The 21582-nt window shown below is 38.8% G+C and overlaps 1 protein-coding gene across 1 annotated transcript in view; it reads left to right on the forward strand.

The window, feature by feature from the left end:
• rab6ba (RAB6B, member RAS oncogene family a) overlaps positions 1 to 21582 on the forward strand; it is a 53452-nt gene that overhangs the window by 24582 nt on the left and 7288 nt on the right. The window contains exons 2-6 of the mRNA XM_053321902.1: positions 2578 to 2636; positions 11692 to 11745; positions 12174 to 12279; positions 13533 to 13644; positions 19671 to 19764. Coding sequence (XP_053177877.1) covers positions 2578 to 2636; positions 11692 to 11745; positions 12174 to 12279; positions 13533 to 13644; positions 19671 to 19764 — 425 coding nt within the window. The remainder of the gene's footprint in view (positions 1 to 2577; positions 2637 to 11691; positions 11746 to 12173; positions 12280 to 13532; positions 13645 to 19670; positions 19765 to 21582) is intronic.

Genomic DNA, 21582 nt, shown 5'->3' on the forward strand with positions numbered 1-21582 from the left:
GCCATATGCAACTATATATATCTATCATTGCCTAAAGGGCACTCCACTGATTTTGTACATTAAGTTCAGTTCAGTTGTCACAAGGAGCATTGCTCATCTTGTGAAAACAGTTGTATAATATATTTTGTATTTTTGGAGGCTCTTTCCAAAGTTAGAAAAGAATGACCTTGATGATGTCATCAGGGTTATCTCAGTTTGGACTTAAGGTAAGGTAAAGTAAACTTTATGGATCCCCCTAGGGGGAAATTCAAAATCGACACAACAGTAACCTTGTGATGGTGACATGATAAAAAATGAAATAAAATATTATATACAATAAACAATCTCTAAAATACTAAAGACAATAAACAATCTCTAAAATAATCTGTAATTATGTAAATCTACAACAAACATAAATTCCTTATACTATATACAAGTGTGCAATGTTGCTGGGATTAAACAGTAAGGATAGGCCTGTTATTATTGGGAGAGGGAGCTGTGGATATACAGATTATAATACAAAGATTGTGTTACAAAATGGAGTTGTGGGATTTGAAACAAGTCTCAGGTGGCTGGTGGTGGTTTTATAAAATACACCACCCAGTTGCTTTATAGGAAATGTAGGATCTGGTGTTTTATGAGATTCTAAGCTCTATCCAAGAGACTAAGGGCGTAGTGTATGCAATGCACAGGCATTAATAAGAGGAATTAATATTGGAGCTACATATAATACCCTATAACACCCAGAAAGTGTAAAGTTTGTAAGTGGTTCTAGAGACAATGTGTTTATTCTATCGGCAATCACACCATGCTCTAACACTTGAAAATATTTTTTTGATAGGATAAAAATATAATTTAGCTTCAAGTGTTTTGTTTTTTACTCTTACAGTTGTAGGCAACTTGTGAGTCAATGATGGATTCTGTGTTTCTAAAAAGCCTTAAATCAACTGAATGTTGCTTTATTAGACTTGATGTATGGGTCTGTTAGCTTGGCATCTATTTTAATGCAATGCAGATGACATACAGGCTATAAATGTTAGCAAAACTTGTTGAAAACCCATACTGTAACATTTGTTTAATGAAAAGGTGGTTGACTTTTTCCTTCCTTTTCTCTATATTTTCTACACACCTCACCTTCCTTTTCTCACCATCGAACCATAAAGGAAGTGTGTCTACCTGTCTGTATATATGTCTTTTGATTATCTCAGAAACCATTCATTGGGTTGACTTCAAACTTGGCTGGTGTATTGCTCTGGACCCAAGGGTGTACAGTGTCAAATTTGGTGCAATTTTGACACACGACACATTTATTATTAATAAACTTTGAATTAACAAGCGATCAGAGAGTTGCTTAGCTCTGCAGGGCTTCAGGGCTCTGTGACTGTATGTCATGAGCTCAGCTGGAGATCAGAGCTGTACAGCGAGAGCAAACTATTTTCACATGGCGTGCTTGGACACGCAACATCTTTAATATTAATGAACTGAATAAACAAGCAAACTGTAAGCCACTCAGCACTGTGTCTTAGTGCACTGTATGTTATGTTGTAAGGAAAGAGCGGGTGCTGAATTGGTGACCGTCCTCTGCTGCTAGAGTGGAGCATTTCTCTGAATCTGGAACTGAACTTGGGTAGGATACATAATAGTCATATAACAAAAAACCTATAAAATGTGTGAGTGTTCATTAAACTGTAAATCCTTGCATGAGTTGTATTATATTTGAAAACCATTTATCTTTTTTTGTACACCTTGTACTTTGTACTGCATTTTTTTGTACTCTGCAATAATGAAACCATAGGCATGAGCACAGCTATCAATCAGAGCTACACAGCGTGTCAGAGAAAAGTTGTTTCACATGGTGCGCTTGAAAAAGTGAAATGTAGTCAGCGAAACACAGCTTAATCAAGAATAGACTCTTGGGCTACTTCCCACAGGCAGTTCAAAACCAGCGTGTCTCATATAAGCACAAATCTTTTGAGCAAATATACCCACTCAAATGATCCGAGCTGAAGCCACAGAAAAGAAACACTGTAAGAGCACAACATGATCAATCCACTTGATTTAGAATGCACATTTTTTTTCAAAAGCTGTCTGTTATGCCTTTTATTTTTAAATGCCCTCATTATACTTGACATTAGAAAAGATTGACTATTACAGTACTTAACGTCTGTGTATAACAGGAAATCGGTTTCTTTCTTGTTGTTGTTGTACTTACTCATTCGCATCTCACATTAACAGTATTAATTTTTCTGTGTTGAAGCAGCAACACTAAAGGCCAAGCAATCACCCGTTCCAAACAGCCACATTTGAACAGGAATTGGACTAATTTAACATATTAAATAGAAAATCTAAGTGTTTTGGGAACACACATAATGCTGGCAGCAGCGGCAGCAGCAGCACTGTAATTACATCTGGACCTGATGCCACCGTTGACCTGCTGGTCACCCTCACACACAGTAATGAGCTCCCTGAGCAGCAGTGACAGCCATTGCAGATACCATAACCACCAATCCCTCTGTTACATTTATAGAGTCTGAACGCAGCAAGCTGAGGCCTCTTGTCTCTCATTTAATGCATTCTGTCTTTTTTCTTCTCTTGCAGTTGGGAAGACGTCTCTGATCACACGATTCATGTATGACAGCTTTGACAACACGTATCAGGTAAGTGCTACTGCTGGCACTGAGAGTGAATATTTTGTCTCTAATGATTAATTTGGTCGCTACTGATCAGTCACAGTAGTGAAACACACAGCTCCACTTAGGCTCAAGTAAAAAATTGTGACTCGCATAGTAATCCACAATATTTCTCCACAAAAAATGGGACTATTTGCTTTTATCTCCATGTTGGCTATAACAAGGACGTTAAATCAGACACCTTTTTGAACTGAATAACATGAAGAACAGTGTGAGCCCTCAGGCAATCACTATTTCTAACCCTGTTTTTCCAGCACAGGCTAATCTCACTCGCCATCCTAAAAACAGAATATTGCCTATACAGCTTCCACGCTTAAGGGGTCTTTGCAAGTATATTCAGACATGCAACGGGCCCTCAAATAAAACCTGCAGTATTATTACTTTATAAGCAGAAAGCACTTATGTATATATATATATCCTTTTTTTATACAGTAATAAAAAAGGAATTAAAAGTAAATCTTGCAAAGCTATTCCTCCCCTCCTTCTCATATAGTGTAGTGTGTGTGTGTGTGTGTGTGTGTGCGTGTGCGTGTGTGTGTGTCTTTAAGCCGACTGAAGCTCTTTACTGAGAGAATGTGCACTATAATGAATCTATGCAATGTGTGAAAAACCATAAGCAGATAAGCCCAAGAAACACTGAAATACCATCAGCATATGAAACACTGAAGGTGAAAAGAACATGAGCCATTTGTTTGGTTAAAATTCAAGTCAGAAATACTATTTCACTTATTTTTAACTATACACTAACATAACTGAGCTTTTTACCATTTGCTGATAATACAACAGGTATACTACTTTATGTCTACAATTACAATTTCATCAGCAATTTGGTTTCTGATAACATTTCATTTCTATTTACCTGATTTCTAGCAAGACGTGGTGTTCACACGTGTTTGAAGTTTGTTGAGCCAGGTCATTTCATCTCAGGTCATTTGGTAAATAAATATAAGCAAAATAGTCCTCCACATGACATATGTATAGTAGATACTGGCAGTGCATCGCATGTAATTCAAATCAGTTGACAGGACAAACAACAAGAACACAGAGAACTAAAGAGAGTCTTTTTTAATGATAAATAAATCTCCTGGCGACTAAAATCTGAATCTCATCTTAACTGAAAGTACAGTATCTGCATTTGATTTGAAAATTGATTTGAAACATTGAGTTTCCATTAGGTATAAAACTGGGCTGCAGGCCCTCCAGCAGGCCAGTACAGTTAATAATGTTCTGCAGTCTCTTGTTCTTTCTCATACTTAAGACCTGCAGCTTCAGTCCCATAAGCTCAAGTGTTAATCTTGAACTGCTTTCAAATCATCTACAGCAGTCTCTAAAGATTGCCTCAGTACTTGATCTCATTAATTAAAATAATTAAAATCAGCACTCTATGAACAGGAATGAAAGTTTACTAGCCTCATTGATAAAAATGGTAAAAAAAAATCCCTCCAAAATAACATATTAAGATACCATTTTTTGGTGACGGTGTGGTGAGCATCCCACCTGCCCCAGGTCTCGAGTGTGTGGTTGTTTCATGAGGCTGTTATTGTTTATACAGTAAGGTCAAGTTTCAAAAAAATAAAAACTCACGCTGGGTTTCCAACGTTTGTTTTTTCTTCTTCTTTCAGCCTGAGCAAGCGTCTTTATATGGTCTTCTGCTCCACAAACACATGGCATTATGGCATTTTTCCATTGTTTTGGGGTTAGCCACACCAAGCCATGACTGATTACACAGCACTGCAAAGTAAAAATAAATAGTTCACCTGTTGGAGGTTTGCCTGTAATCTGTAGCTCTTCATCAAACATCATCATCTCTGACTGTTTCTCCTCCCTGCATTATTTCTTATTGATCCACTGAACAAAGAGCTCCAAATATCTCCATGTTGGAGATACAATGTTTTTAGCAGTGGTTAGTGCTGCTAATTTAATAATGAAGACATTTCATTTCCTGTAAATCCTTCACAACAAAAGTCTCCTGTTGTCATCTAAAAGCTTTTAGTCATTTGAAGCGGTAAAGCAGGAAATGTTGGGTTTTGGATCATCATTAACTTAACACAGTCTTCAGGCAGACTTGTGGGGAGCTGCCCAAGTAGAACAGGGGGGGCTTAAAGAGACAGGAGCTAAGACTGCTTGTTTAGAGACAGAGGCTGAACTGAGGGGCTACATAACGAGCCAGTAAGGAGTCGTTTTTTTTTAACTCTGCGTAATGCAAAGCTGCTCTAGTGTAAAAAATATAGGGATAGAAATGAGCCTAATAGGCCCCCTATAAGCTTCACACACAGGAAGTTTAATAAGTTCAAAAGCTTCCTTCAGTTTGTATTAATTTAGTTTTATTATATTATCAGTGTTGGCAAAACAACCTGTTTTCTTTGGCCTCACAGCATCCTGCTAACCCCAAAGGAAAAAAAAAACAGGTCTCCATTCTTCAATGTTTGCACAGTGCTGCGCTGTAATGAGATTTGGATGGCTCATTGTGAGTGGATTAAATTGTCTGTGTTAGCTCGGCAATACAGTGCTTTCACAGTTGCTCCTGCATCCTCTTATATTTCTACATTCATAAGTCACGAAAGTCTACAGAGCCAGACATTTCACACCGACTGTTAGCGCTCGTGTCTTTTGTGTTGTTAAGCTGCTGAATCTCCATGATGCATAGATGTTTCTTTAAACATGTCATTGTCACAAATTGCTACAGAACAGGCTTATTTTTTGGGCACGGTTGACTGGGAAGCAGTTATTATATCAGCTGTTTACTCAACATTTTACCCCATCAATGTCTCAATTGTGGGAAAAGAAATTAGAAAAAAATTTGGAGTCTTGTTCAAAGTGGAGGGGGTTCTTTTTCTGGATGATTAGCTGATTGTCAAGCTTATTATTTTATTAGTGTTTCTGGACAAAACACACTTGACACTGAAGTTAGGAAATGGGACATTGTTTTTCAATCCAGTATTATGCAGTGTTTTCCAGCCTGTAGTGAGATGAATATCTTTATAAGTAAGGCCTACAATGCACAGATAGTAAATGTGACATGATCATTTCCTGCTTCGTTCTCAGAGAGCAGCACACTCCTAAGTACCATTACCTGGAGTGAATGTGGGCGTCTGCTGTTGCCTGCAGTCTGTCTCGCTCCAAGGCCACTGCTGTAACTCCCAACCTGAATGCAGCCGGATAAATTATGGCTTTGAAATTCAGCATCACGTCAAAGTCAGCGCTAAGTGCAGTCATTCTGATAAGCGGGGTGGGGTGGGTAGCGGCGGGGGTGGGGTGCATGGCTTTCTAGACAAATGGCCCACTGCAACAGCCTGGTGGTGATGAGGCCTGAAGGGACAGAGAGAGCTCGTCCTCTGTTTTTAAGTGGGCAGGCAGGCAGATGCTGGACTGATAACATCTGCTTATTTAATAACATCCCCATACAGTGAGGCTTTTTTTTTAATGGTGGTCTCTGGCCTGTGCCCCAAATGATAAAAGCAGCCTGGGAGGAAAATAAAAATCAGATGGTTATTTTATTTGAGTGTAAAATAAAGCCATTTGAATCCACCACTTAACCGTGCTTCCAGAAAACAACCTCTTCATCCCTTTTTCAGTCACCTTCTTGGGTTTTTTTCTTCATGTAGCAGATTAATGATTTTGTTATGGGTGCCATAACCTTGGCTTCATAGCCATAGATCAAAGCCAGAGCTCACTCTCTCCTAAATGTGTGTTTTCTCATCATGTGTGTGTGTGTGTCTGTGTATGTGTGTCCATGTTTTTGTTACCTCTTGGGGACCTTTGGATGTCATTTTTGAGGTCCTGGTTAAGGTTAGGGTTCAGGTGAATGGAAATGAATGCAGGGTCCTTACAAGGATAGCTGTGTGTGTGTTTGTGTGTGTGTGTGTGTGTGTACATGTTGCCCTCTCTCCCCAAGCCCCATGTCTTAATGCCACTTCTCTTTCCTCCCTGGCTCAGAGACAGGTAGGGCTGTAAATGATTTTGCAGTTTTATTTCGTTCTAGCTCAGCTCCTGAGACCTTTGAGTATTAATTAAAATGCTGCATGCATTAGCTCAGCCGTAGTGTTTATGCTGCTGCTCAGAGGGGATGCTGGATCAGCCGAGTGAGGATGGAAAGACTCTCTCACTGTGAGCCTGCAGGAGAGATCTGTCTCAATGAGAAGATTTATGAAGTTATGGCTTCCAGGACGCATGTTTTTGTTTTCATGCTTCTTTTTTTTTCATGTCTGTTTGAACAGATCCAGTTCACTCCTTTTGAAGGGAGAGCAGCAGTGTATATTTAGAGACTGGGGGCCATCAGAAAGATGAAGCCGAGCATGGTACTGGCTTTAGTCAGCAGGAGGGATGTGAGTGAGGCGAGCCAGATTTGCTGCCTCTAAAGCGGCAGACTCCCATCAAGCAGCCACCCAGCCGAGGGAGACAGAGGCACGCATCCTCACTGCCTGGCAGCACATGCTAAAGGGCTGAGAGGCCTCCAGAGGCTGAACGCTTTTGTCAGCAGTGCTGGAGCTGTCAGTCAGGCCTGGCCACCAGGCTGTGACTGGATCAGGCCACAGCTCCATCTGCTCTGCCCAAATACTATTAGTATAATTTAGTGCAACTGTTGCATCTCGTTTATCATTATTTTTTTTTTTTAAACAGTTAAAAACGTGACACTTTACTTTTGAGTAAAGGATAATGCTATCAAGGTATCAACAATGGCTGAGACTAATGAGTATTTATATTAATTGTTTATCTGATGATTAGTTTCTTGCTCTATTAGTCTATTAGAAAAGTAGTTTAAAAAAGTACAATTAATAATTTATAGAGTCCATGGTGATGTCTTCAGTTAGCTTGTTTTGTGTGACCAGCAATCCAAAAACCTAAAAATATTAAATTTTTATATGATAAGAAAAACAGCAAATGCTCACATTTTTTGGTGCCTTTGCTTGAAAAATTACATTAATTATTTGATTATTTGAGTGAACAGAAATTAATCAGCACATTTAAAGTTATGTTAAAAAAAAAAGATCTGTAAAATGATGTCATATTGACATTTATACCTAACCTCTATTACCTCCTAACTGTTTTGTTAACCAGCCACACTGGAAGATTGCATTAGTCATCAATATATGTGTAATGGGGTAAAAATCTACCGTTGCTAATGTCTAAATAGACCAATTGTACCTTCATGACTCATTACTGTTTTTATAAATGTAGCATGCTGGCTGTAATTATTATAATCTACATCTAGCCTCATACTAAATGCAGCCCACTGTCTGAAGAAGGAGGCTTGATCATAGACTCTTCGATTCCCTCTTGCGCTCGCAGTAAACTTCAAATCAATCAGATTTGGTGTGTTCACAGACTGCTGTCAAACACGGCGCTGTGAGCAAATGCCAGAATGCTCACTGTTACTCAAGGTCTGTTGGTTTAACAACGTCCCTGCCAGATGGAGGACCTTGAAAGTTCTGTTGGGAGCAGCAGTGGCGTGAGAAGTATTCAGATTCTCTATTTGCATGAAAAGCAGCATTACCACAATGAAAAAAACACATCAAAAATATTCCACGTCGTATACTTATTAATGAAATCACATGCAGTGATCAAAGCCAAAAGTTGTGTTTCTGTTTAATCATATCTCCAGCAAACACACCAAATGTGGTTTAGTTTGGATCATGCTGCCGGCGTCTTGCTCACAGGTGAATCCTGCATTATATTGAGCCTCTGCTTAGCACAAAGAGACAGAGCTCACTGGAATCAGTGGTGTGTTTACAGACTGATCACAAGACAATCCCCCCCAGATCACAGCTTTGTTTTTTTGGAATTATCCTCCTGATCATATTTAATACCCAAACCATCCCTGCAGTACTGTGCCCACTGCTGAATCACTCTGAACATTAATCATCCCACGACTTCCTGTCAGAGGTAACTGGATAGATTTGTGTTCCATTAAACTACATTTGCTCTTTTAATGTATTTCTGTTGTATATTTAGGTAATTAATTTTCTATGGCCAAATCATGAGTGGGGTGGGGGTGTTTTGTTCTGGTTTCACTTGTGGCTTCTAACTCCTAACTCATTTCCACGTGTTGGATGGGAAGCAACAAATCCAATGTGACATAGTTTTTAATAGTGAATGCTGCATTTTTAGGCTAAACTAAAATGATAAATCGGACAAATGAGCACATTACAATTGAAAAAAATCACACTTCACATCACACTGCTGGGTAACAGCAGGATGTCCCAGATGACATTTAGACCTCAGAATGGCAATTAGACTGTCAATTACCTCACAGCGAAGGGGACATATTATCAAGGTGTTGTAGAGTGTGGATTTAAAGTGCCAGCTCATTCACCATGTTTACAAAACCATTGTACCACTTTCCCTGCTTCCATTATCTGATCTGCTTTAGGATTTAAATATGGAGTCCACCTTTTACATATAAAGAGAGAATAAATTGTTGTTTAAAAGCAGATAATCTCTCTACAGCTTACATGGCTGCTTTGGTAAGATACAGCACATTCACCCCGACTTCATCATTGTGATGTTATTTATTTAGTAGTCTCATCAGCCCTGCCCTGTCTCCAGTGTCCTCTCAGCAGATCATCACCCAGCCTGCCCTCTAGTCAACTGATTCCTATCGACTTAGTTTTTTCCAGGCGGCTCATTCTACTTTTTGGATTTTCTGTGCACATTCCAAGAATGAAAACCTTTTTTCTGCAGCCCTGCCTTCCATTGTCTGCGTTTGGGTCCACCTGCTCTGCTCTCCATGACAATATGTTTGTCAGTGTGGTGTCCACATTTACACTCTGTAGCCTCATAGAGTTAATAACTGGAGCCTGAAGTCTGCAATATTTAATGATGATTTCACATGTGAAGTTAAAATGTCAATTATACATATAGTATATAATGTTATTGAAATTCCTTGTATCTGTTGAAAGCATTTTTTTCCCCAGAATGGGCCAGAGAGCCACAGTCTGTCTTCTTACAATGAGCGCTGTTTAATAATTTAAAAGAGGGATATTAATAATTTCACGTGATCTAATCCGTTCATGTATGTCTGTCTTTGGTGGGATTCTATATTTGAAACTGAGGCCAGAAAGAGTCTACAGCACCTCTGCAAACCCCCTTCAATGAAAAACTGAAACATCCTTATGCTTTATGCTCACTTGTCTGAATCTAATATTTTTGTCATGCCAATAATATCACTCCAAATCAGCAATTCTCAGAGTTTTCTCAGAGGGCCCGAATGTTCAAGTCTGTATTGAATTTAAAAAAGATTTATGTGCTGTTGTGGGTAATTTCACAAAATGACTGCTTTTAACCTCTAGCACACTGTGATTTATTCAGTCTGTCATGCAGTCCAGTAATAAGAAGACATAAATAAGTAAAATACTTTTCAAGTGTTTAGAAATCTGCCAGAATAAATGGAGGACTTGTTTCGAAAGTCAGTGTTATCTGCTGTCCGAAAAATATACACATATACATGTTGCAATCTTGTATTTTATTAGCACTTTATGGCAATGATATAAACATAGTCTTTATTCTCAAAGGTTGTTATTTTCAGCCCAGGAGAGCTTAATGTCACTGGGTGTAAAGGAAGAGTATAAATGACGTCCTGTCTTCATGCCAGACTCTCTGAGTTAGTCCACTGTGGTAGCTGGTATCGCCACGGAAACAAGTTCGTGATCAAGCTGCTGATGCCCAGTTCTGTCAAAGTGGGCAGTGGGCACTCTGCTGCACTGCCTTACACAGACAAACACAACACCCACCTGCTTAAATCGCAGATGGGTACAAACATTTTTTTTTAAATTGTACAAAATGATACCGTTTAAAAATAAAATGGACTTTGAAGCACAGGCAGGAAACTGCATCCTATTCTGTGTCTGTTGATCAGACTTATCTGTAGCCATCTACAGTTGGGGCTCCAGCTGGCCGGTGTGGGAGTGCAGGCGGGGGTCACACAGGCTCTAACTATACAGCTGGGGACTGCTGCTTAATCTCGGGTCAGTTGTGTACGAGCTACTATTGAACCCTTCACAGTCCTGTCCCCTCACACTCACACTGAGACACCAGACATCTGGATGCACCACATGGAAAGCTCAGGAGTCACACACACACACATACACACACACTTTTTGAAAATATTCTAGGTGGTATATTAGAGTTTAATGTAGAATATAAGTAAGATTACCAACAGATAATCAGCTGTTGTGTTAACTAAGTCCATGATGGAAACCAGATACTGCTAATACTGATTTATATAATAATGATATTTATATTTAACAAGCACTTTTTAATCTATTTTGTAAAGAAGCCAAATTCACTTAGCTCTTTAATGACTGGTTTTAAATGTATTTAAATGTCCTTTTATCATGCGCTTCTTCTGCACTCTGTCTCGATGGTTTTAATGTTTTATGTAAAGCACTTTGAATTGCCTTGTTGCTGAAAAGTGCTAGACAAACAAAAACCGAACAGTTCTGGCACCGGGGATTAAACAGATCCGCGGCTCAGCATTGATTTCTGGGTTTTCGATTCGACCGAGCCAGAGCACCTGATGATATCATGGCAGGCAGCGTAGTGGAGAGCTGCAGGCTTGGCGGCGGAAAGTAAACATCCACTGAAGAGGAAACGCAGTGCCATCTGCATCGAGACACAATGAGGGGACGATTAGATTGCTGTTAGGAATGAATAATGTATAATGGTGTGAGATGTAATTTGAAGCAGTTCCCCCTATACAAACCATACACAAATACAGTTCTGATTATTAAAGTGGGATATTTGCATGTAAACCTGCTCCAGTGTGGTTTAAATACACTTTATAAACCGACCACTCAAATTGCACTACAAGTAACTCTGATAAGCTTCACAAAGGTATCAGTGCTGTTGTATTGGGTTGCGTTGTATTTAACAGGTATTCATTACACCTGCAGATAAGGGTGATGCAATGTCCTCCTCTTTAACATGTATTATTCAGTTCCTCAGTAAATACTCTATTTCTAGCTTTTTTTGTTGTTGTTTTTACAAGCAAGTCTGATCAATGGACTTCTTTTCTCTTATCCAGGCCACAATTGGAATTGACTTCCTATCGAAAACCATGTACCTGGAAGATCGAACGGTAAGTTAAAGCTATGTAATGTCAAAAGAAAAATGTTAAATGTTGGAAATGTGTCAGCAGTGCAGCAACTCTTTCTCATGCAGAGAAACACACACACACACACACACACACACACACTGTAGAAGTGTTATAATAAAGTCTGATGCATTCAGACTCACTTATACACAGTGGTGCAGCCTTGGAGGTGTCAATATGTAAAATCCACTCAGAGAAATAATGCCTAAGTCTGAATCTTGTGCTCTGTATACATATGTTGTATTGTATTATACAGGTCAATGTCTGTGCTTATGTATGTGTTGTGTAAGCGTGTGTGTGTGTTTGTGTGTGTGTGAGTGTGAGTGTGTGTGTGGTGGGAGCCTATTGTTTCCAGGCTCTCTGACCATCTTGAATAATCTCAGCATCCTCAGCTTTCTCTCTGTGAACCACAGGTCAGGTTGCAGCTGTGGGACACGGCGGGACAAGAGCGCTTCAGGAGCCTCATCCCCAGTTATATACGGGACTCCACCGTGGCCGTGGTGGTCTACGACATAACAAGTCAGTGTCCCCTCGTGATATGTTCGAATTAGCTACTGAACTCTCCAACTAAGTGTTTTAACTCTCTAACTCTCAAAATATTCAGATATAGTCATGTAAGTTTTAATATTCCTGTCAGCATAAGTAGCCAGACATCATCTCTCCCTCTAAAAATCCTCGGTGCAAACACTTCACTGTCACTAATTATGAAACAATGTGACAGATGGATTTCCCACCGAGGCTAAAGCCAAGATGAGATTTGACAAATATCAAATATCTCCTTGATATTTCCCTTAAGCAAATTGGATCCACGGAGCGATGAGATGCGGCTTACTGCATTAAACTCCCATCTTCTCAAATTCTCTGACAAAACCAGTAACCGTGACTATCTAAATTGTATTATTCAGATCTTATTTCAAGTTCTTTTCTCTGGTGGTTTTTTTTCTAAAAAGGAAAAACCATGGGGGGCTTCTTAGGGTCACTGCGCCACAGCTTCCACTTCAAAGCCACCATTACAGTCCTTTTAGGTTTAGTTAGCTTGTGGTCTGGAATGTAATGAGACCTAACATGCTCTCACCTTTCAGAGAGAACATTTTTTTCTGCACAGTAATAAAGAGGTAATATACAGTGGTAGTATTTAAAATGTGGCCCTTGCTTAACCATAAAGCTAAAACTATGTAAAATATTTCCAATTGAATTTGTGAGGAAACACTGTGACACTGTGAGATGGTTTAAAATGGCCAAGATGTGTAACATAGCTGCCCTGAGGAGATGAATTCCTGATTTTTATGGGAAAAAAAGTGGGCCACCATCTCCACATCCCCAAACCCATGTTCTCTTTTCACCTTGAATAAGACATGGGGGTCTTTGTCATCAAATTCCCCTTCCAAGAATACAATACTACCCTCTGTCTACGTGCCAGAAAAGCTGCATACTCAATGAATAAGGCAAGGTCAAATGCATTTATTAAGAACATGCTACATAGATAAAACTGTGCAGTGTAACATATGTAAGATCTTTCATATGATCTTAAACAGAAACTCTAAATACTACATCTATTTCTCAGATTAATGATGATAGTATTATCTAATACTGAATGTTAGATTCATTTTCATCACTTATTTCCAGCTGGTTTTGAAAATGTCAAACTCCAGATGAAAGGTTAATAGTTTTGTTTGTAACAGGCGAGGTGTCGGCGTGTCGGATGTCACCGCAAACCGCACAAACCGCCATCTTTAATTTACCTCCGCTTTGTTTCTCTCCTCTCCAAACAGACATCAATTCATTCCAGCAGACATCAAAATGGATCGACGACGTGAGAACAGAGAGGGGAAGTGATGTCATCATCATGCTCGTCGGAAACAAAACAGACCTGGCAGATAAGAGGTGGGTAGTTAACGCTCGAGCCGCCTGCCCAACTTCAGCGCCTCTTGTCACATTTTTATCTTTTTAGTCAGCTTTTCTTTTCATGTCTTGACACCATGGCAACCCTGATGCACAGAGGCGTCTGTCTGTGTGTCTGTCTGTCTGTCTGTCTGGAGCCACTTTCAGCTGAGCACAATACCTTTGAGAACAAACGAGATGAAAACATCAGACCGACTGGCACAGACTCCCCCTGCAGAGTAGATGTTTTGATTAGATGCCAGAGCATCTTGCTGAATAAATCTGTATATTAATGAGACAAAACTGATTGTCTTGAAAGCAATTTAACTCTTAATACTTTTGCTTTATAAATGTAATATCAATACCACCTCGACATCATACGGCGACAAATATGAGAAATTAACTTTTGCTACATAATATATCAAATATCTTAATGAATACACTCAGCATAACTGGTTTACTATTATTATAGTGTATTCTATTATGGTGCAACATTACGCAATGGAGCTGTCACTCTCTGTTACACTGCTTGCTTTGAAATGAGAAATATATTGCTTGCTTGGGTAAATTATTCTGCGATTTATTCCCAGGTGACACCAGCGCAATCATGAAGCACATTCACAAGGGAATATAGATATATATACGTATATAACGGACTGCATATCGTAGTGAAGAGAAGGTGAGAAAGTGCTGATGCGACAGGATGTTACGCTTATAGAAACTTGAGTAAAAATGACTCTGAGCAGAGATGTATGGCAGAAGAAGACGAGTGGAAAATAAAGGGAGAACTGAACCATAAAATAGCTTGTGTCCCTGTGCTAAGAAGCAGTAATGGTGCATATGTGCAAAATCTGTGCTTGAGATAGATTTAGCATGTAACGCCATCAGTAGAATATGAAACTAATATGTAAAAGACCCCCTTTGGAGACCCCGGCTAATCTACTCTTCCATTGTTCCTTGTACTTTAAATGTAAATGTAATTTTTCTTGATGGTGTAGAAAATGAAACCAAATGACTTTACCTTAATTCATTTTGTTCTATCAATCCATAGACTATTTTCAGTATATAGTGAATCCTCAGTAGTGTAACGTGTGTCTGTATTTGTGTTAAAATGTGCAGTGACTGCTGAAGTACTTAACAAAAACTGCAGGCATTGTCTTTTTAGACCCTTGGCAAGGCTTTACTCTACACAACATAACTTTCCTTTTTTAGTCATTTCTCTTTTTGGCAATACAAGATATTTATGTATATTTATGTCTTGTTTACTCTAAATCAACATTACTAACAGTGATCAGCTGCAGAAGAGACTACAGAGTTGTTGTTTTTTTCTTTAATATATTCCTAAGAAGAAGTGAGGAGGCTGATAAACGCCTCATGTGATCCAGTAATCCTTCTTTGCATTATTTCTGGTCCGCTATCTTCAGTAATGACTCATCTGGGGGCTTTCTCTACCTCAGTTTTAGACAGATGCTTTGCTAAAACAGCTGATTATTAATTTTCTGGTCTGGTAGACAGATCTGATCTGATTAACAGAAAACAAACCGAGTGACTGAGAGGTTTCTCTCCTTCATTAGAATCAGACTACGTCCTCTTATCTTCCTTTTCTCTCCATATGTTTTACATACATGCGTGAATTTAATTGTTATGGGCAGAAATATTTGCCCATGTGGTATCAATAACATTTTAGTATTATTAATATGAGCCGCACAAAGAAATTCCCTCTGGTGTACTCCAACATACTTCCAACTGACTGACGGGAGAAGAGGAAAACTGCTGGTGATGGCAGTTTCAAGATGTATCTCTCTGGATCTGGCAATCAAAATTCACAGCTGCCAGAAGAGCAGACAACAGAAATAGGCTCTAGTTTCAGTCAACACAGCATCCATACAGTAAGACTGTGCGAGTATATGCAAGTACATATATCATCTCATCTGTTTCCACAATGTGAATGTAATAAGGAGTGTAGATCTTAAAAAATTAAGACTGAATAATATGCTTTAAACTTGCTGCTTAGTAGGCTGAAAGTCCCAGTTACAGCCCGTGTTTTGTCTGAATACATTTTGCTAGCTGAGCTTTCATTAATATGCAGAATAAGCTGTGGAAGTGGAATTATTTTGAAAACACGGAGCCCCAGGAAAAAAAAGAGTGTGCTAGAATCTATTGAACCTTTTCTCTTTAATTTATGGGTAATGTGTCTAAACTGCAATTTAGTTGGGACTTAATGGGATCTGGAGGTTAAAGCTCCAGTAAATTTTCCATGGTAAAGAAGTAAAGGCTATTTACTGCATTAACTCTGTTAATGTCACCTCAGCATCCTCTTCTAATTAGCTTCTACTCAGAGCTAAATCAACCTTATTGCTGTATGTGTGTATGAGCCAGATGTGTGTTTTGGTTTTTTTGGATCAATTCAGTGCAGAAAAACATAAAAGCAGCATTTCATTACAGCTTATTTCTGCTCCAGTTTCCCACTGTACCATCCTAACCAACCGTTATAAATCCTAAAAGTCCTTTCTCACCTTCTTTTCCACCTTTTCTTTTTCAATTAGAGTGTAAATTACAGTGACACTCTTCATTAAAATCTGGATGGAGATGCCAGTGAATGTTTCCCATACATGAAATGATAAATGCTGCTGTCAGTGTTGGTACTGCTGCGTGTGTTCAGTGACCGAATGAGACTACACGGGCGGAGGTTTCAATAGAAATGGTCTAATCCTTCTGATAAAATCATTTATTTGGATTTATTGCATGGCTGTAGACATATACAGTGCAATAAATGGAAGAAAAATAACAAGTAGTGTGAAATGACTCAGCATATGATCTGACATCACTGTAAATAATGTGGCTGACATTGAAATGTGTGTTGAAAGTCAATATGAGTGGATATTCTCTACAGCAGAGATAAAAAAAAGTATTAAATCTGTGTGTGTGTGTGTGTGTGTGTGTGTGTGTGTGTGTGTGTGTGTGTGTGTGTGTGTGTGTGTGTGTGTGTGTGTGTGTGTGTGTGTGTGTGTGTGTGTGTACCTTAAAAACCACCTTTAAAATAAGTCAATGATGCACTTTTTTTCTTACAACTCTTTTCACTAGAACAACACTGACACCTCTATACCACCTTTGACATTACTTGAGAAGAAGCAGATATTCACGTGGTATTGTACAGTTTCATTATCAGGTAGCGGAGTCAGGCTCTCTCTGTGTTTGCTGGTTTGTTCATTCATGCGTGGCAGAGCTTTCATAATGCTCAGGACTTACAGTGCGTACAGTTTAGGTGCTGCAGAGCCCCCCCCCCCCCCCCCGGAGCCCTGCGTGAAGGAAATATAGTGTTCATCTTACCAGCATCAACCAAGTGGAGCCTGGTGTGCTGTTCAATGACAGGAAGAAGCTCAGGGATTTTAAAAACTGCAATTGTTGTTAAGCTTGTGCATTTTGTTCAGTCATTCTCTTCCCCTCAATTATCTGGAGCCTTCACAGGATTTTAGATGATCATTTACATGTGACTCGCTGTGTTGTATATTATATATTTTTGGCCACTTGGGGGCAGCTGTAAAAACAACACTGATGTATTATCGCCTCATAAATATGTTAGCAAACATTTGCTTGGTTCCACATCCAGGGGATATGGAGAAGTATTAGCATTCATTTGGAGCTGTGTATCAGTCTACCTAATATTCAGTCTCCTTCAGGTCTCCACTAACTTCTTCAAGTATTTGCCCCTTTAGCAGCTAAATGCTCCACTATGTGCATCATCAATTAGCTAAATTTGTCTGTCTGTCATTTGATGCCAGGAAGGTACTGTAGTGTTCAGTGGGTTTGTCAGAGAAAACATCTGCCTGCTGCTGGAAATGGGTTGATGGAAGTGCAGAGGCAGAACCAAAACAGTAAATTTAGAGACATAAAATCAAAATAATGAGCTGAAAGACACTAAAAAGCCTCAAAGAGTTTACAGGGAACTGCAGTCAGGTGGAAATTCTCTGTGCACATGTCTGCATATAGATGGGAAATGTATCATGATAAATTGTTTCATTTCGGTATATCAATAATTATTGATCATTTTGAATGATCTATTTTTCATAAAGATTAATGAGAAAAAAGTTAAATTAAAGCACTTTACTTTTTTTATTTTATTTTATTTTACTTAGCTTTACATGATCAAGTTTACTCACTATTTGCACACTTTTCTCCATCTACACTCTTTCTGTTGCTGTGTCACATCTGTTAAATGATTGGTTGTTTGCATGTCACTTGTAGCACGCTCCATTATGAAGGGGATCTGATATGATATGAGCCAGGGAGGTTCGGTCATGCAACTGAACCTTACATATTCATTATGTGCTTTCATAGCGGTTTGCATTTAATGCATTAAAGTGCAATAACTTATTTCGATTGATGAAGTGTCTGTCGCAGATACATATTGCTATTGTTTTATCACCCAGGCTTAGGTGCACCACTACCAGTGACCCCTTTTACATTATACGTAGTTATTTTAATCCATTTATTATATAAAAACCGTATGAACGCAACTTTAATGGATTACTAAAATAGCTTGAAAAATGAAAGAAGCTCCTGCACACTGTCACTACTATATGTTTATTGAGTTTCAGGCATGCCTGATAGCACATAGCAAGACGAGCAAGACAGTGTGCGCGTGCTTTATTTCATTTTTCAATTTACGACTTCCTCCTACGCACCTGCCACTACTCAGGTGAGAGGAGATTTATTTCATAACTAAAATATCTTACACATGAATCAAAGATTAACATTTGAGTAGTTATATTTGGGGACTGTTAACAAAAAAAGGCTAAGGTGAAGTTGATTTTTAATTACATATAATAGACTGTGTGGCTAAACAAAACAATAAACAAAAGGAAACAAAGAGGTGCAAGACAACTTTGACATGCCTGAGTTCTTAATGACCATGAACACAGTAGTAATGACACAGTTACCTGACCATATATGTACAGTTGAAGTGTTGATCATCAGTAGCTCAAATGAGAGCTGATGTCATGTATTTAAGGAGCTCTGAGACTCCATATAGTCCCGCTAGCGTGCCTGAATGTTGCTAGGATGCCACATATTGCACATCCATTATGCAATTTTCTTGCCAACTGCCTGTCTGGTGATGAATAAGCTTTGGTTTTGTTTAAGTTAGAACTCAGACGCATGCATCCAGAAATAGCCACAGCAGCACTGGTGCAACTCTGTCATGTGGTGTTATTATGTAAATACATCTCCAATGCAGTGTCTCTGTTCTCGCAACAGAAACTTCTTCTCCTATCTCTCAAGACTGAATCCTCTTTCTTCTATGTTGTGATGCGAAGGAAGAGTCATTTCAGGAGAAGAGGATCAGTTAAATCTGTTTGTTGATCTGTGTGTGTGTGTGTGTGTGTGTGTGTGTGTGTGTGTGTGTGTGTGTGTGTGTGTGTGTGTGTGTGTGTGTGTGTGTGTGTGTGTGTGTGTGAGAATACAGGCGTTTCAACCACTGAAAGCGAGTTAGAAGTAAAGAAGTGGTATTTTTGATTCAGTAAAGCGCCAATACTGTCTGTGTGTTGTTAGGAACAAAGAAGACAGACAGATTACGTCATGTTTTTCCCAGTAGACCGGTGGCAGGTTGATTTAAGCCAGTCGTCTTAACGAACCTGCTGGCTCGATGGTCTGTGGAGTCAGCAGGACCGCACTGATCTCTCTGTTTGTGTTAATGGACACCTGACACAGCCTCCGTTACACAGCGAGAGCCAAACAATCCCTGCCAGATTCATTAAAATGTAATGCAAATTGGCTGTTATTAATTTCTCACAGGACAATGTAATTAATCATTCTCAGTCATTAGCTAATTAAGTCTGAGTGTATCCTCACTTGCCTAGAATAACAGGAGCTTCAGCTACAATAGTGGGCTTCACAATGATTTTTGTTCAGTATCTACCTGTGTTTGTTAAATGTTAATATGAGAAAGCAAGTTTTGTGTCCACATGTACGATAAACACTGGATCATTGTCTGATAATGATGATTAATGGTAATTCTCCTCTATTCACAGGCAAATCACAATTGAGGAAGGTGAACAGAGGGCTAAAGAGCTGAGTGTCATGTTCATTGAGACCAGTGCCAAGACAGGTTACAACGTCAAACAGGTAAGTAGTGCAAAGGAATTATGGGGATTAGATGTAATAGGTCCTTAATCAAGAATTACAGGCCATTCTTTTTATGATTCACTGATGCAATCACAGAAATGTACTCATAAATTATTATGTGTTCATTTGAATGTCCCATGGGACATGGTGGTCTGTCTGTGAAAAAAACATTGTTGTGAGCACAATAGCAGTAGGAGCTTCATATTCACACAACAGGTTCCTGTGAAAGATTAGATCATGTTATTGACATTTTGGTACTCTTTGTTTTGCGTATACCTCCATATTAATGAGGATAACTCTTTATTATATAATAATAGCATCTAACTGTTTTTACAGATGTCTGTACATTTAACCTGAAGTTAAATAGCCTTTTTTGTCTGAGTATACATATCTGCTCTGTAAATGAATTGTACTGTGTTCTACGAGAAAATGATGTGCGCCCTAGTTTTATATTATTTACATATTACTGTGATACTATAATACTGTGATCTCATCCATTTACGCAAAGCAGACAGTTACACTGAGCCTGATAGCATCCTGCTACACGACACAAGAGCCACAGACTCTGAACAACAACTTACATTAGCTTTCCTGCTTAAGTCACTTTCTAATCTCACTTAGTAACATGAATACATCTTCCTGAAACTTAGCTTGTTGAAGAAAGCACCAAACAAACATTCACTGGGGAAATACTGCTGCTGACATCAGTCAGGTCAGCATGGTGCAGCAGCACATTAAAACAGCATGTAAAAGTACCTGCCAGTGGTTAGTGCTAATTAGCAAATGTTGGCATGCTAACACAACAAACTAAGAACATAGTAAACATTATACCTTTTAAGCATCAGTATGTTAGCATTGTCAGTGAAGCTAGCATGCTGACATTTAGCAGAGAATAAAGGTGTTCATAATAGAGCTTAACCTAGTGGTGTTTGATAAAGACAAGTGTGCCAACAAATATGTGGAAATGAATATACAGATTAGCTTAATTCATTATGTACTTTTCCCACAGTGGTACCACACATGAATAAACAAAACAACCACTTTTTTTACCACAAGAACATTTGCAAAGTCATAGCATTACTGGTCATTTTCAGCAACTCCTTGTTATTAAAGCAGGATATTGAGACAGCTTAGCATCTCACCAACACTGATTTTCCCATTCATTAATTCCTTCAGTGTCATTTAATTAGTTACACTAATGTTTAAAAGATTTGGGATTTGCAGATCCAAAGTGAAGCATAGCCTGCTTCAACAAAGGTGATCTGTCTCTAAACAGATGTTTGTTGTTTAAAACAACAACTGTCTGTTAAGTTAATAAGTAGAGAGATGGAGGCAAGCTGTATTGTGTCTGTCAGTGAATGGTGTTGCTGGCAGGCGCTTCTCCTCTCACCCCATAGCAGCACAGACAGAGGCGCCTATTCTTTACCTTATTTCAGGGCTGTAGACACTAACAGCTAAATGCCAGGATGGAACATGGTGGTGTGAAACCTGCAGAACAGAACAAAGGTCAAAGGCCGCAGTGTTCCCACTGTTTGGCTGTGTCATCACGGAGATGTGTGTCAGCAAAATGAAGCCTTTAGCCATCAATTTCACCATCATCAAGAAAACTCACAAATAATACAAGAAGACTACCTATTATGACTACCTGCTACCTATCATAGTTTTTTATCAACACAACTGAAAGATTTTCAGATAATAATATATACATGACTATTTTGTTATTTGTTCAGCCAAATTTCTGCTACATTTACTCATGTTTATTCACTATAGTGTTATCACATTTTATTCTTTATACAAATACTGAATATTAAAATTCTT

The sequence above is a fragment of the Scomber japonicus genome, chromosome 7 (genome assembly GCF_027409825.1).
Source record: "Scomber japonicus isolate fScoJap1 chromosome 7, fScoJap1.pri, whole genome shotgun sequence".
NCBI lineage: Eukaryota > Metazoa > Chordata > Actinopteri > Scombriformes > Scombridae > Scomber > Scomber japonicus.